The sequence below is a fragment of the Syngnathus acus genome, chromosome 2 (assembly GCF_901709675.1).
Source record: "Syngnathus acus chromosome 2, fSynAcu1.2, whole genome shotgun sequence".
Classification (NCBI taxonomy): domain Eukaryota; kingdom Metazoa; phylum Chordata; class Actinopteri; order Syngnathiformes; family Syngnathidae; genus Syngnathus; species Syngnathus acus.
This window is the reverse complement of record NC_051088.1, coordinates 19,890,490-19,905,443: the sequence shown is the minus strand read 5'-3', so window position 1 is coordinate 19,905,443 and position 14,954 is coordinate 19,890,490. Positions and strand designations below refer to the sequence as shown.

General features: G+C 42.8%; 1 protein-coding gene across 1 annotated transcript; it reads right to left on the bottom strand.

The window, feature by feature from the left end:
* Positions 1 to 9,136: 9,136 nt before the first annotated feature.
* LOC119115330 (SLIT and NTRK-like protein 1) lies at positions 9,137 to 14,376 on the bottom strand. The gene has a single exon (XM_037239758.1). The coding sequence runs from the start codon at positions 13,407 to 13,409 to the stop codon at positions 11,286 to 11,288; it is 2,124 nt and encodes a 707-aa protein (XP_037095653.1). The 5' UTR covers positions 13,410 to 14,376; the 3' UTR covers positions 9,137 to 11,285.
* Between the last annotated feature and the right edge of the window lie 578 nt (positions 14,377 to 14,954).

The window sequence follows — 14,954 nt, the reverse complement described above, 5'->3', positions numbered from 1 at the left end:
TTTGTGTCACACCAAGCTAAAACTCACCTCAATTCCAAAGATCAATTTGAACATTCTCAATCTGTCTTCCATCTTTGTTACAGCACCAAAACAGCCCACCTCAAAGTCACCATTGACATCCTCCACTCTGCAGATTCCGTCCAACTCAGCATTCTTCTCTTCCTTGACCTCAGACAGAAAATAATCAATTTTCATCAATAACTGCACCTCCGCCACTGCTCCTCTGTCGGATAGAGGAGTGGGCAGCGCTGGCGTGTTCGCTCACGGCATCCGCTTGAACATGCACTGCGACTCGTCTGCCCGAACGTTGGTGCAAGGCCTGCGAGTAGGAGGCCCTCCAACGACAGGTCATAGTCGCCTATCGGTCTGTTCAGTATGGGGCGAGTGAGCTTGTAGTTGGAGGCCGTTCGCAATGCATATTTTTTGATTACCCAGCTCTGGAAGTTGCCCCGGAGCCATATGTGGGAAAATGATCATCATCCTTTTGTGAAGCAAAAATAGTTTTGGAATTAGCTACATAAAAAACAATACGTGTTTACCAGTATTTTAGTTTGTCTTCAGAGGTCTTTTTCCTAATTTTACTCATCTGCTTTTACTGTGTCTTCTATAAAGAAAAAGCTTAATAAAGAGTCAAATATATTTATTATTAAATTTTGTATTCATTTTCATACTATTGATAGTGCAACTGAATTTGGTTCCAGTTTAAAAATAATCCGAACCTTCAGAGCTAAAAAGGTTAAGGCCTCAGTATCGCCTTTAAGGAATGCTTGATACAAGCTGCAAAGTTTAATCAAAATTGAAAGTACTAACTGTCTTTTTTTATTTATTTGTACATACCTGAAAGGATTTAGGCTGTAAACAAATAATGGTCATAAAAGAGCAGCTGCTTGATGGTTCGATATGCTGCGCTTCACATAAGATCCGATTCATTAACTAATTGCATTCATTAACTAATTGCAGCGATCTGCAACTATCAGTGACCAGTCGACGAGCAAAACAAATCGATTGTGGCAGCTCCAGGTGACAGTTGTTATTGTGTAGCCTACAGAGATTGGATTAGTGCTCTTTTTCATGTGACATGCGCAAAGCGTGCCGGGGAGCATGTGCATTTGGGCTTGTGTGTGTGTGCGTGTGTGCATGCGTGTGTGTGTGTGTGTGTGTGTGTGTGTGTGTGTGTGTGTGTGTGTGTGTGTGTGTGTGTGTGTGTGTGTGTGTGTGTGTGTAACCTTCGTCCCCAAATGAACCTCCTGCCACCCCCTCGCCTCCTCAGCAAAAACAATCTGGAACCGCCACTGCAGCCACCTTTGGAATAAACTCCTGCTGTTGATTATTAGTGCTCTTTAGATCATTCACTACTCTCAGACAAAAATGTTTGAGAGGTAATTAGACAGAAGTCTGCATTTTAAATGTAGGATTTGCATGCCCAAGAACATCGCAATGGGATGAGCATCACGTGTTTTCTTTTTAAGAAATAAAAACCACAGAGTAAGAATGTTAAACAAGTTTTCAAAGTGTCATCTTTTTTGGGGGGGGACACTGGCAGCTATTCGTATGTTCTATTTGATGTCATAGAATCCCTGGAAATGCACTTTTTCACAATACAAATGTTATACGGAGCGCTTTAAAAATGAGTGGAAAATATACTTACACTACAAGGACCTTATATGTTAAGGTAGTATTTCTTTAAGAATAGTCAAACAATAATGAAACAAAGTGTGTTTCAAGAAAATATATCATCATAAGATTTTTGTAATTTTGTTTCTTTAGTACAAGCCAGAATTCTTACGATAGTTGTAAATTTGTAAGTAAATCATTCTTAAGTCATCTTAACCAAGAAAAATATACCACTTATTTTCAGTAAACAGTTCATCCATAAGTAATAGGTAAGTAATAAGAAAACTTTTAGGCCTATGTGTACTTGTTTCAAGAACAAATTGTGTGTGCGTGTGTCTATGTGTGCATACTTGTACATGCCCTTGAAATATTGTCCAGACCAAGAAATCTAATTGGTCCATAGAGGATTTGGTTAAAAATGGTAAGGAATGTGTGTGTGTGTGTGTGTGTGTGTGTGTGTGTGGGAGGGCGGGGGGGTGCGTGCGTGTGTGTGTGTGTGCATGTCCTTGAACTGTTGGAACTGTCAAGGAAAAACAGAACATATGCTTCACAATGTGGCAAGAACCATAGCTAAACTGAAGTGGCTAGTCATTGACCCAATTTTGATTTATGGTTACTAGGGAAACCATCACAGATCGAACTGTGAGCAAAGCTTAATGAACGCATTTCACTTTGAACCCACAAGATGCGCCGTGTAATCATGCTTAAAGCTTTTGAATTCCTCTCATTTTTCCCTCATTCCTCTTCCGAGCCACATCAGTGGAAAAAAAGGCACCTTCCAATAAGGTCTGAAGCTACAATACCAAAGGATGCTTGAGCGATTGATAGGCGATAAAAATAGGGGGAGTAGGGTGTCAGGCTTGGATGGTTGAGTGATTGTGTCTTTGTAACAAGAACTGGTTAGAAATCAAGTGAGGTGGGGGCAGATACTATGTGGTTTGGGTGAAATTAAAATGGTTAAAATGGAGACGCAAGTTGAACACATCAAAATTGAGATAGGCTATGGTTTTTAGAAGAATGTGAATCATGAAGGTGAGGTGGGGACTGTGGGAATACAATAAAAAAAAGAAAAAGACTGACGTCTGCGTCGGTGCTGCCAATACAGAAAGAACTGTTAGCATCCAAAGCAAGAAGAATATTCATCTTTACACGTTCAGATTTATCTACCTGCCATCATGTTGTCTTGAATCTTGTTCAAAAATGTTTTGTTTGTTTTCTGGTTATAATATGATTCTATATTGAGCTTTTGGAAAAGGCTGTGAAGTTCAGAGGCAACCATTGCATTTCACTACTGACATGAATTCAATTGCTTGTCTCAATTTTCTCCCGTTGTTGGTGCTCACTGATCATGTTTGACGGCATGTTGTACTTCTCCCAATCGCTCATTCATGAATGAAGCTCAAAATCCTCCTACCATCTTGTATAAAAATACATCTGGCAGTGGGAGGTGTGACTGACGGGACATGAAATTAAAGCCATTTTGATCATGAATGCATGCATGATTGACTTGGCTCGTCCCCTTTTTATTCCCCTTTTACTATGGCATGTACATTTTAGTGAAATCATGGAAAAAAGATGCACAAATGTTATCATTGCATTAATTTTGCATTCACTGCTTTTTAAAATGTGGTCCAAGCAGGAGTTTTTTTTTTTTAAAGGATCCCTCCCAATGAATAAGATTAATACACATCCCACTTTTAAATACACTTTTGATGGCATACAGATCACAGGTTGCCTAATTGTCATGTGTTATATCATGTAAAATACGTCACAGGGATTACTGTACGTTGGATTATCCAAATTTATCAGATGCCATTGATGTTTGCACTACTGTTTATTCACACTGCCTGATAGAATGAGGGAAAATGGACATGAAATATTAAGTAAGAAAGTAATATGGTATGAAAGCACCTATTAGAAAATATACCCACGTGTCTTGTATCATACCTGCACGTTTGATGTTTCTAACAGTAATCATTCGCAAAATTGGTAAATAATTTAGTGAGTCACTTGGAATTTATTGGGGCCAAACACATTTATTTCAATAGTTGTACTGAATGTAAAATGAATGCAAAAAGAAGAGAAGATCGTATGGGCACTCTTAATTCAAGATGACGACTCACTCTGCATATGCTCAAACATCATAGGTTGCTTCTATTTACCAATATGAATGTGCTAACCAATCCGCCACTGTAAACCCCATGGTGAATTTGATAACCATAAACTTTAACTGGTTGATACATCATAGCCCTTTGCATTGGAATTGCTGTGATATAATATCCTAGACTTGATATTATTGAAAGTTCTCAAATTTCCAAACAAATGTTTGGGTAATTGTTCACTGTTCCTTGGGTTTAGGCTGAAAAACTAGTTACGTGAGCACTACTGCACAAAAATAAGAAAATACACATTTTGTACTCATTTAAATTGTATGCTTGTCAGCTGCATGCGTGCACACCTTCTATATGTCGTCTGTAATGCTTTTAGCTCGCTAACAAAGCAGAGGAGAGCGTGGGTTGACATTCGCATCTCTATAGCAAACCATAAATTAAGCCCCCGGGAGAGAGCAAGAACCGGGGAGGTCGGCATAAAAAGCAAAGAGAAAAGGGCTAGAAAAGAGAGAGTCATCCCCATAGAATGAACCCTCTTTTTCCTCCATCTTTTCTATGCCAACTGTGCAGACGGCTTTCATTATGCATCATTTTCCTCTTTCCGATTTGAGGCGTATTGCATCAGCAGATGTGGATATTGTGGATTTCTTTCTGATTTTGGCATGCTCATTATCTTTTTATACCAACATTTTAGAAAGCAGATATACTGTAGATACCTCGAGTGAAACACTTTGCATTTGAACCAGGAGACTCTACAAGGCTTCAGATCATTCATATTGTGAGGCCAAACCAATGAATTTAAAAACAGAGGAAACTGTAATTAGATCTCAAAAAGGCGGTTCATGGCTACCCTCACAAAGGGTGTTCTGGTTCCACAAGGGAATGCAGTCATCCATCAAGCAGTCGTCAAGGGAGAGATCGTGACAGTTTATAGATTGGCTTGCTAGCTCTCTTTGCTCTGTCTCTCATTAACTTTTTCCCCCAAGGGGAGAAAATCCAACATCAGAAGAAGCTCTTTTGCAAGCGGAATCCAACCTGCTGTCCATCTGAGGTATTATTGTCATGGCCAGACCCTAAAAAGTTCGTTTCTCACCATGTCGGTTATGGGTCTCATTTTGAATACAATCACAAAGAAACAACATGTGCCTGATGTTATAAGATAGTGTGTTTATCAATCTCTAGATCAATTGAGTAATACTATATCTGTAGCCATCTCACGACCTTTGTGTGTTCCCCAGCACAGACCCTGGAAAACGCTGTCTGCAAGCAGTACTTTTATTTTACGTTTTTCGGCCAAAACCACAATAAGTGGCGTAACACGATAGCTCTCAAATATTGTGTGTTCTTGTTGCCCAAAGTCCCAACAACCCACCTCTACTTTGTCCCATGCAAAATTCAACAGTGGGCCATGAGAGTTACCTGGCACTAGGTTCATGAGTTTATGTTTCTCTTCCAACTTAGAGTGAATCACAGCCCTCACCACTTAATTGCGGTGGTCAACATGGGCCACGAAACCTCATGGCATGGTTGGTTGGTTCACTCGTATACATCCCCGGAAATGCGGAGCTGAGACGCAGAGCCTAGGTTTTTTTTTTTGTAGCTCTTTTGTCCATCTTACAGTGGCTGTGGTCATGTTTCGCTGTTTCAGGGTTGGCAAATGACTGTCAATTTTTGCTCAAAAGCAAAGCTTAGAATATCTTCTATCAAAGGAACGCCTCTCCATATGCAGGTCTACTTGAGGTCACCACAGAGCACTTCACACACATCCCCTTGTACTTGTGGCTCATGAATACACCTCCACACATTGCCCATTAAACTGTCAATCAGATTCCGAATACAAGGAGTGTGTTGGTGTGAACAAACCTTAATAGTAACTCTTTTCTTTTTTTCGTAATTGGCTAATTTCTTTTGGAACTACTAGGTTTCTGTGGCTATCCCCATGAACACAACAAAGTCCAAGGGTAAGGTACGTTCTCATGGATTATGGGCTGTGCGCACCCCTAATTCACCATTGTCTTGGGAATATTCTCTTGAATCGTTATCGGAAGGCTGCATGTTCCTCCTAGACTTCCTGTCACTGTCATTCTATGTCATATTATTCCTAATGATTCCACAATTTTTCATTCAGCCTCTCAGCTTTAATAGACATTTTTGTACAGAAATTGCATTTTTGATTAATATTGCCGTAAGGAACATTAATTAAGTAGACACATTCATTGGATTTTATTCTTCTCAGGGGGAGAATTTAGCCTTGTCACGGAACATGCTGGCAATTGAACATCATATCACCAGTGCCGCACGTGACCAAACACAATAAACAAGTGAGTCTTGACTGTGATTAGCCTGCCTTAGGTACTGTGATGTCATTTTCACTTGCCAGTAATTGAATGTACAAGGCAAAACGGTGGCTTTTTCTGCTTCTGCATTTCCCACAAACAAACTATTAATCAGAATCCCATTTTTAAGATAAGGGCGGCGCATAGAACATATTATTGTAAAATTATTAGCAAATTGACTTCCTCGTAAATAAATGTGCTTTGAGGGCGTGAACACAGCTACTTGGAAGTGATTTTATATATGTTAATTGTTTATTTGACAGGGACTGTTCTCATCAATGAACATTTCTGTAGATGGAACATAATTAGCCAAGAGGCTATTTTTCATAGCTAATACCTGAGGCAAGGTGTGTCAAGTGTCTTGCCCAAGGACAGAATGACAACATGTGGCTCGGACAGAGCCACGGCCACCACATTTTGTCTGCTGGGTGGTGGATGTTTTTTTTCATAGGCTCTATCAAACTGTTAAACATAAAATAAGTGAAAAGAAAATCTGAAGTGAAATGTCAAAGTCAGATTGTTCATTTACTAAAACCTGAGTTGTTGGCTGAGGGCAAAGGTTAAGTAAGTGCAAAAGTAGCAATCTATAAGTAAGTGCAAAAGTAGCAATCTATCAAATGTCATTTATGATTGAATGGACCCTGTCGATTTAGAATTTTTTAAATGAGATAACCAAGGCCTTATAACATCTTTCTTAGTAGTGTGCTGGCTCAACAAATCAGATTGTATAATCTGCAATTCAGTGTAGGTAAATGTAAATGCAAACCAACTGATCTATCCTGTTAGTGCACTGAGCTAGTGAACACACAATGGTCAGTGCAAAACAAAGCCCTTGTGCCATATCCCCAAATGTAAGTGAAGTGTTTTTGGTTTTTTTCCCCTCCGAATGAGTCATTTTCTCTCCATCTGTCCTCTGACCCGGTGCCTTAGGCCTAGCGCGTCGGTTTATGCAAGTTTCTCTCCATCGTGTTAACACTGCAGCTTTCTCTTACAGTGCTTTCAGTTAAACAGGCGTCATCTGAGTGCATTGCACCATCCAGAGGCCCGTGTGTATGCTTGAATCTCAACTGATTCCGCAGATATAAGGTTAAACAAAAAGTGAAACAACCTGACATAGCATAACGCTGTACTTATCAAAGGAATAAAGCACATTTTTATATCAGTATTTTTTTATATATTTTATGCTGAAATTGACAAATCCCTGAAGAGTGTTTTTTCTCATGATTGGACTGAACGGAAAGCCCCCAAAACAAATAATTGTTACTGTAAATGTTAATATTAGTGCAGCAAAGCACAATGAAAAACAGCCCTGTGGTTTGGCTTCACGAGTGCTTTTAACCAACAATCCACTCTCTTCCTGACCAGCAGCAATGCCAGGTTTCCTTGGACTTAATCCAAATTAGCTTTGCCAAATTAAAATGACTAAAATGGGCCGTGCTTGCTTCCTGACAGAATTTAGTGTTGGTGTGTGAGTTTTGATTCACATGAGTCTTCATTACACACATGTACAAATCATCATGTTTCACAGCGTCAGGAAGCTTTTATTCGATTTGGAATGCATTTTCTTGAGAAGCGTTGCTCAAATGGTCATTACTCCAATGAAATGAACGCCAAAGATTGTGCTCTTAAAATATGAGTAGGTTGTCTTCGCAAATTGAATCTAGCTTCTGCCAAAGAGGCTTCATTCTCAAGTTGTGGTCTCAGCTCCCATGCAAAGAGAGTAATCGGATCAGTACAAGCCACAGAACGCCTAAAGCGCCATGAGGAATGGGCATGTTTGAAGCCACTGGTTCTAATCAATGAGATAATCAATAAGTGGTGGCTGGAGGAAGGGCATTACTTAGGACTGGCGGAAACACCATTCACTCATCTTGATTAAAGGCCACTCTTGGTGGGGCGGCACTTGCCTGTTGTGCTACGTGCCGACACCCGATCTCAGGGTCGATTATGAATTGGAATCTGCTTAATTACGCTCATATTATCTTTGTGGTGTAAATGTTACGCATGTGCATAGGAGAATGTGTTGAGTCACTACAAATGTTTTCAAACTGAACCCACGACATTGCATAGAAAGCAACACTCAGCTCAGCTCAGCTCAGCTCAGCTCAGGATAAGTTGTAACAGAAGCCAAATAAATAACATAAGACGGATTAGGCACGCTGAAACTGACTTACAGGGGTTCTTGTGAAGCTGTGCTTTTACTACGGCTCCAGGCTACATTCTGTGTTGCCACAATTTAGTGTCGTAATTAAATGTCGCTTTTCAGGCACGTTTGCGTAATAACAAGCACAATGGTGCCACTTGTTCGTGTGAGACAATTGGTTCGTGTGTAAGCAACCAGCACTAAAGAACAGGGGGTGGTTAATAAATATTGGGCCTTTTTATAGAACACCGCAGTACTTGGGGACTTGATGTGCATTAAACGGATCCTTCAGCATCACACGGGTCTTACATTATCATGCGATTTTTTTGCTCAGTTCCGGGAATTCCTCGAATTACTATCGCTTTAGCTTGTCAGCACAAAGTATGCACTATATGGAATATAGCATGTAGTATTTCAAATTGGATTACTATGAAGTGGCATCAACAAACCTGCAAAATCCACAGAGACCTGAGAAAGCTGAGAGGATGGGGTTTTGCCCACTTGCATCTCGTCTTTTCCACAAAGGGATTGGGGGGGTTGTATCCCTGTAACTATGAATTGCCTGCTGGGCCAGAACGGATTTGTAGTGTTGTATGCTCAGCATGTAAAACAGCCAATTCCAATCCCTTTCAAACTCATTGCTCTATTGACGGTCCTTTGTATTGGGCAGAGTCACAACATATAAAATCTACTTGATTTTATATCAAATTTAACATCTCAAATTTAACATCATTCTATTCTTTTCTATCTTGATTTGTTTCAATATTCACAATGATATGTATAGATTTAATAGAATAAATATTCAGGTTTTGAGCACAAGTGCCAGGGTTATTTCAGGAAACCAACTAATATTTAAATGTAATCCAAATGACTAACAGAGACGTGAAAAAAATGTCAACTAAATTGTAATGAAAATTTCCCAAAGCAGGACATTGTTTTACTCAACCTCAACCACACTTTATTTAACAAAATAGAAGCAGGTCAAATATTGCAAAGCATAAAAATGTAGTTTGAAACACAGCATCTGAAAATGATAAAACATCACGTGGGCTGAAGCACACAGGAGACAGCGACCCCCAGAAATCCCCTTGGGGGGTTGGACAGAAGAGCAAAACTGGGAATTGAAGAGGATGGGATGCCTTGCTGAGTCACAGGCCACTGTGTTCTTAGTACCAGTGGTCAAGCAGGGTGGAAATGTAAAAGCAAATCCACAGCACAGTGAAAAATGTTTGGGGCCACCGCAAATGAGTCACAACATTTGCGTACTCAAAGCATTCATTGATCCATTTTTCTGAGCCTATGCATGAAATTATTTTTTCCCATCATTTGTTACAATTTTTCCAATGTGAGAGAGATAATAGTAAAGGGTACACGAATACAAATGGTCACACATGTCTTCTGCCGAGTGAACAAACAAAAGAAGTGATTCAGCACCATGGACAGCGCTCATCTGTTTCCTGGGGGAGATACATTGGCTCTCTAATTTGGCTGACGTGCCCGTTTCACTGCAGCTCTTTATACTTAACATGAAGTCTTTACAATCTCAACAAAACTTAATTTAATTGCAAGGAGTCTATTTGAGACCCTTTCAATGAAATGAATTGGCGGTGTCAACATGTGTTACAAGGCGTTTACATTGCGCTTAAAATGCAGAGGGTGTCTTTGCATTTGTGGCACTTTTTTAAATGTGGCATTTAGTGCTCACACTTCTTTCGGTTAAAGCAGACCTGCATGGTGTAAACAGCATCTTGCATCATGATTGTGCAAGCCTAAAAGTAGCTCTTCTAGTTTATGACAAGCCACATTTCACAAAAGCAAAAATCCTCCCCCAGTATAAATACTTCAAGCACATCTTGTAAATACAATGAATTGTCCGTACAAGGTTAGATAGCTTTAAAAAAAAAAAGTCCACAATAAGGGCGAATCATAGCCATACATTTTAATGTGTGAAGGACTATTTCTTTTTTTTCTTTTTTTACAATAAAGAGCAATCTATGCTATGTTTACCTGCAACGTTTTTATCGACCGAATCATTCTAGCTCAATTGAACATTTTTGGGGGGAAAATAGGACGGCACAAACCCCCCCATTTGAATGGCTTGATTTTTGTTGTTTTTAATTTCCTCTCACCCAAAGCAGGCTATATTCAGAGACACACAAAATCACAGAACTGTTATTTGAGCTACATCAACTTTGCAGCAGAAGCATCCCAGTGACGTCATGCTCATACACATGTCGCCATGGAGTCAACAATTGGCACACCATTAAAAATAACACAGTATACATTCAGAAAATGGGATGACCGCGCAGACGTGCGTGTGGTTGGGTGGGGGCAGGTGGGGGCTACACCCGCACCATCTAGAATGGTATAAATAACCCCAATATCCATCGACAACCAAATCATAAGGAACAGAAAAAAAAGAACATGCACTGACAGCATTGTCCTTTCTGATACTAATATTGTTCCCATCTTGCCTCTCCAAACAGGTTTAAAACAACATTTACAAATCCTAACTGCAGTTTCACAAAAATAGAGAAATGGCACTTTGTTATAGTCATATATATGTAACTCTCATAATATCTATATATATAGTTGTCATACTGATGGAGCATGAAGGGGGGTTGGCCTCCACTTCGCTGGTCATGGTTCCTTGGTCGCGCGCTATGTGTGCGTGTGTTGAAACCATGCAGAAATATCAACATGCATTTGATACATCGGCCCGACTATTTACATTTACATTCATGCGCTCGTGCACCATAGTCTCGCGCACACACCGCACGTTTTTATAGTATGACCCCTCGCTGTCCGAAGAAAAAAAAGAAAAAAAAAACATCTGTAGTCCGATTGCGGCTAATAGCACAGGTGGGGGGAGTAATTTCAGGGCGTTGAGAGAGGGATTGTCATGTACAGAATATACAGCGCTGGGCCCCTGTGCGGCAGACTAACTGGTTAACGGCAACTAAAAGAAGACAGAAACGAGAATGTCTGTTTGTCTCTTACGTGGGGACAAAGTGTTGCTTGGGTTGTGTGAGGGCACCCATCTGTGCGTCCTTTATAAATCCAGTCCGGCCCGCCTTCTTTTTACGCATCGTTTGTGGTGGAGAAATGCGTAGTGCAGTCAAAGCCCCGGTGGGCACCAGGATCAGCGTGGTAGGGTCCGCTGTGCCAATATGATGAGTCGCACACCGTCTGCAGGGAGTTGATCTCGGATGCAGACGAGTTGCCGTCCCGCCGCTTGGAGCGCTTGCGGTTCCGCAGGATGAAGACGAGCATGCCCACGACAGTGAACGCAGACGTGACGAACACCAGTAGCAACCCGGGAACGAGCACTGAAATGGAGACTCGGTTGGGCTCAATATAAGAGTTTGAGCGTGTGCCCGAGTCTAGCGTGTAGGTGCTGTTTTTGGACAGGGAGGTGGGAGGGGGGATCCGCTCGTACAGTCTGGAACACATGAGGTCGTTCCGTACGTAGCGAAAGTCGCGTTTCCAGAACTCTTCTGGCGACTCGCACTTGAGATCGCTCACAATGACGTCAGCACCGAGTCTCTCGGTCCATTGTTTGAAGGGCACGATGTTGCAGGAGCAATCCCAAGGATTCCCGTGCAAATCGATCTGAATGATGGAGTTGAGCTGGTCCAGCACACCCGCCACAGGCAGATGGGAGAAGTAATTATTATGCAGGCTTATTTTGGACAAAGAAATTCCAAGGAACGCATCCGGGGGCAAAGACTTCAGCAAATTGTTATTGAGAAACAGAACCCTCAGGTTCGGCATGGGGCTGAATGCGCCAGCCACTATCAGCTGGATGTCGTTGTATTCCAAACTGAGATATTCCAGGTTGACAAGGCCCACAAACATTTCTGCCACGAGCGTATCCAGATAATTCTTATCCATGTAAAGCCACCTCAGCTCAGTCTGGTTCTGGAAAGTGCTGTTGTCAATCACTTTGATATTGTTCCCGCCGAGATCAAGAAGGTTGAGACTCGTGTAGCTCAGAAGCTGGTTCTTTTTTACAGCGTGGATGTTGTTGTCTCTCATGTTCAATTCGTGGGCGGCCAGCGGCCTCGGTTTCAGGTTGGACAAGCTCTCAATCTTTTTGCCCTCGCAGTTGACCCCGAGCCCCTGCCTGGAGCCGACCAGCTTGCAGTTGCACGGCTGTGGGCAGGTGGCATTGTCAATCTGCTCTTGGGCCCTGCTAACACCTGTCGGCCCCGGTGTGGGCTTGGTCTTAAGCTGCCAGTTTTCACGTGATTTGGAGCGGCTCTTGGCTCCGTGACCGCCAGGTGTCGGTGGCCCACCGGCATCTGCGCTGGGCTTGTAAGGCGTTGGACGTGGGCTGCCACCGTGCGCCACAGGCCCTGAGGTCTCATCCTGTGTGGGAGGGGCCACTAGGCTGGTGTCTGCGCCGCCTCTCTGTGAAGGACATAGCTCCGCTTCAGATGTCTCGTTCAAGTCACTCCCCTGCAGTCTGGTGGGAGCCTCACAGATCACCCTCCCGATGAGCGCATTGGGCGGTATATTCTCCAACCATTCTTTGAGGGAAACCAGGTCACAATTACAGTCCCACGGGTTGTCTTCCAGCAGAACCTCCACAATTCCCGGGATCTGCTCAAGGATCCCTTCATACGGCAATGTTTTGATTCTGTTCCCTCGCAGGTCGAGATGAGTAATGGGCACATGTTGGAACACGTTTACGGGCAGCGCACTGATGAGGTTGTCATTAAGTATTAACACTTCAAGTTTGTTAAGGTCCCTGAACACGGCCGGGTCAATGTCCCTTAACAGATTAAAATCAGCTTGGAGATATTCCAAGTCATCCAATCCCAAAAAGGTACTCTTCCGGAAAGAGCGCATCTTGTTGTTGTTAATGTGCAGTCTTTTGACCAGCTGCAGCCCCAAAAAGGCACCGGGGACAATGTCGTGCAGCCCATTGTTCTCCAAATGCAAGCTGACAGCATTGTAAAAGTTGGCAAACTCGTTGGGGAAAAGCCTGGACAGCGAGTTGCCGTGCAGCAGCAAGTGGTAAAAATGTGAGCTGGGCCCGGTGAGGTGCTGCAGCGTGGTGAAGCTCCGTTTTTCGCAGCCGATATGCACATCTCCCTCGACCTCTGTGCACGAGCATATCTGCTCCTTACACACGTCCCTTGTCACATTCCCACTGGCAACACAAAGAGCCGCGTTCAGCAGGACAACCCAAAGCAGCATTTTTCAACGCGGACAAGACATCCCCGGTCTCAAGACATAGGAGCTGTTGATCGAATCAAAATCAGTCCAAAAGAAAGCAGAGGCGGTTGGATAAGGCAGTCTCTGTATAACATCTAACCCGCTCGTGTGCTCACACTTTGACACAAACGTCTTCACAGCCTTAGCGGACTAAAAACGAGAGGAAGTCATGTCCAACCGCATCCTTTTTACAGCCGAAACGACTGACCTTGGCGGAAAAATAGGGGAACAAATGGACGCCTTCTTCTCTCACTGACTGGCGCGCTGCGGCGCGGGGAGCTGTCCCCTCTCCCCTGGTGCCGAAGCTTGGCTGGAAAACGCCCGCATTCCCCCCTCACATCTCTCGGCTGCGTCGCACCTCGCTCATTCCTCTTCGTGCGTCGGAGGGAATCAAATAAAAAAAGGAGCGGAGGAAAGGATGATGGGGAGGAAAGATGTGATTTACTCCACTCAGCAGCGCAGACAAACGAGCAAAACAAAAAACAACAACAAACAGCGCCGCAAAATCAATCCATACGTATTGTTCGTGGATTAAAAAGATGAGTGTGCGTTGATGATTGCGCAAAACTTGCGCCAATTTAACGTGCTCCCAGCCGCCGTCTCGCTCCTCCAGCTTGCAGCACCGCTGCAAAAGTGTCCAAGTCGGCGCAGCAGTGGCGCGATGACACGTTCAGATCGTGATGCTTCACTTGCATCCCGAATTCCACTCCCATTATTTAAGGAACCACCCAGTAGTGCAATCGTAGCTCTCTGTTTTTAACGAACACTGTTGAATGCGGTAAAAGTAATTAATCCGCCACGGGCATGCCTCAGCTCTGCAAAAGTGTATCAAACGATGCGTCAGCCTCTATGCGCATGTGTGCGTGACGTGTTCCTTGCAAAGACAGATCCACAAGGATGAGACACAAAGAGACGTGAGATGAGCAAAGATTTCTATTTGCTGTTTACTTGTATTGTAGGCGACTTGACTTTTTGGCTGGGAGGTCCGTACAAGTGAACGTTAAGCCCGCCCCTTTCAATTTGCAGCACTGTGTGGAAACAACCTTAAATCTTCTTTCTTTAATGTCTGTGTGAAGCGGCACAAGTCAGCAATAAACATTGCCAGTCTGTGAAGTCACTTAACTAATAGTGCTCCATGCATGATATGCTTCAACTGTCTACATCAGTGCGACACACTGCCCTCCCTCCCCCGACCAGACGCGCACACGCACGCACGCACGCACGCACGCAAACCGTCTGCCTACCTACTGCTGATTAGTTAGTGTCTAGTTGTTGCACATTCTTCCAGGTTTTAAACATTTTGACGAATAAATAATCCCTGAAATAGGAGCAGGAGATTTTCATCTTGGAGTCAAATTTAATTGGATTACAAATATAAATTTGTTACACCCACCCAGGGGTGAATATGGGATATTGGTACTGAGGTGGAACGGGGACCAAGTTTTATACAAGGTGAAACCCCGGAAGTCAATTGCCTCGGACATCAACATGTTTGGTTCTCGTCGAAAATCTTAGGAAATCCATGTC

Bases quoted from the DNA above. Each gene is read 5' to 3' on its own strand.
- LOC119115330 (XM_037239758.1), bottom strand. From the start codon at position 13,409: ATGCTGCTTTGGGTTGTCCTGCTGAACGCGGCTCTTTGTGTTGCCAGT.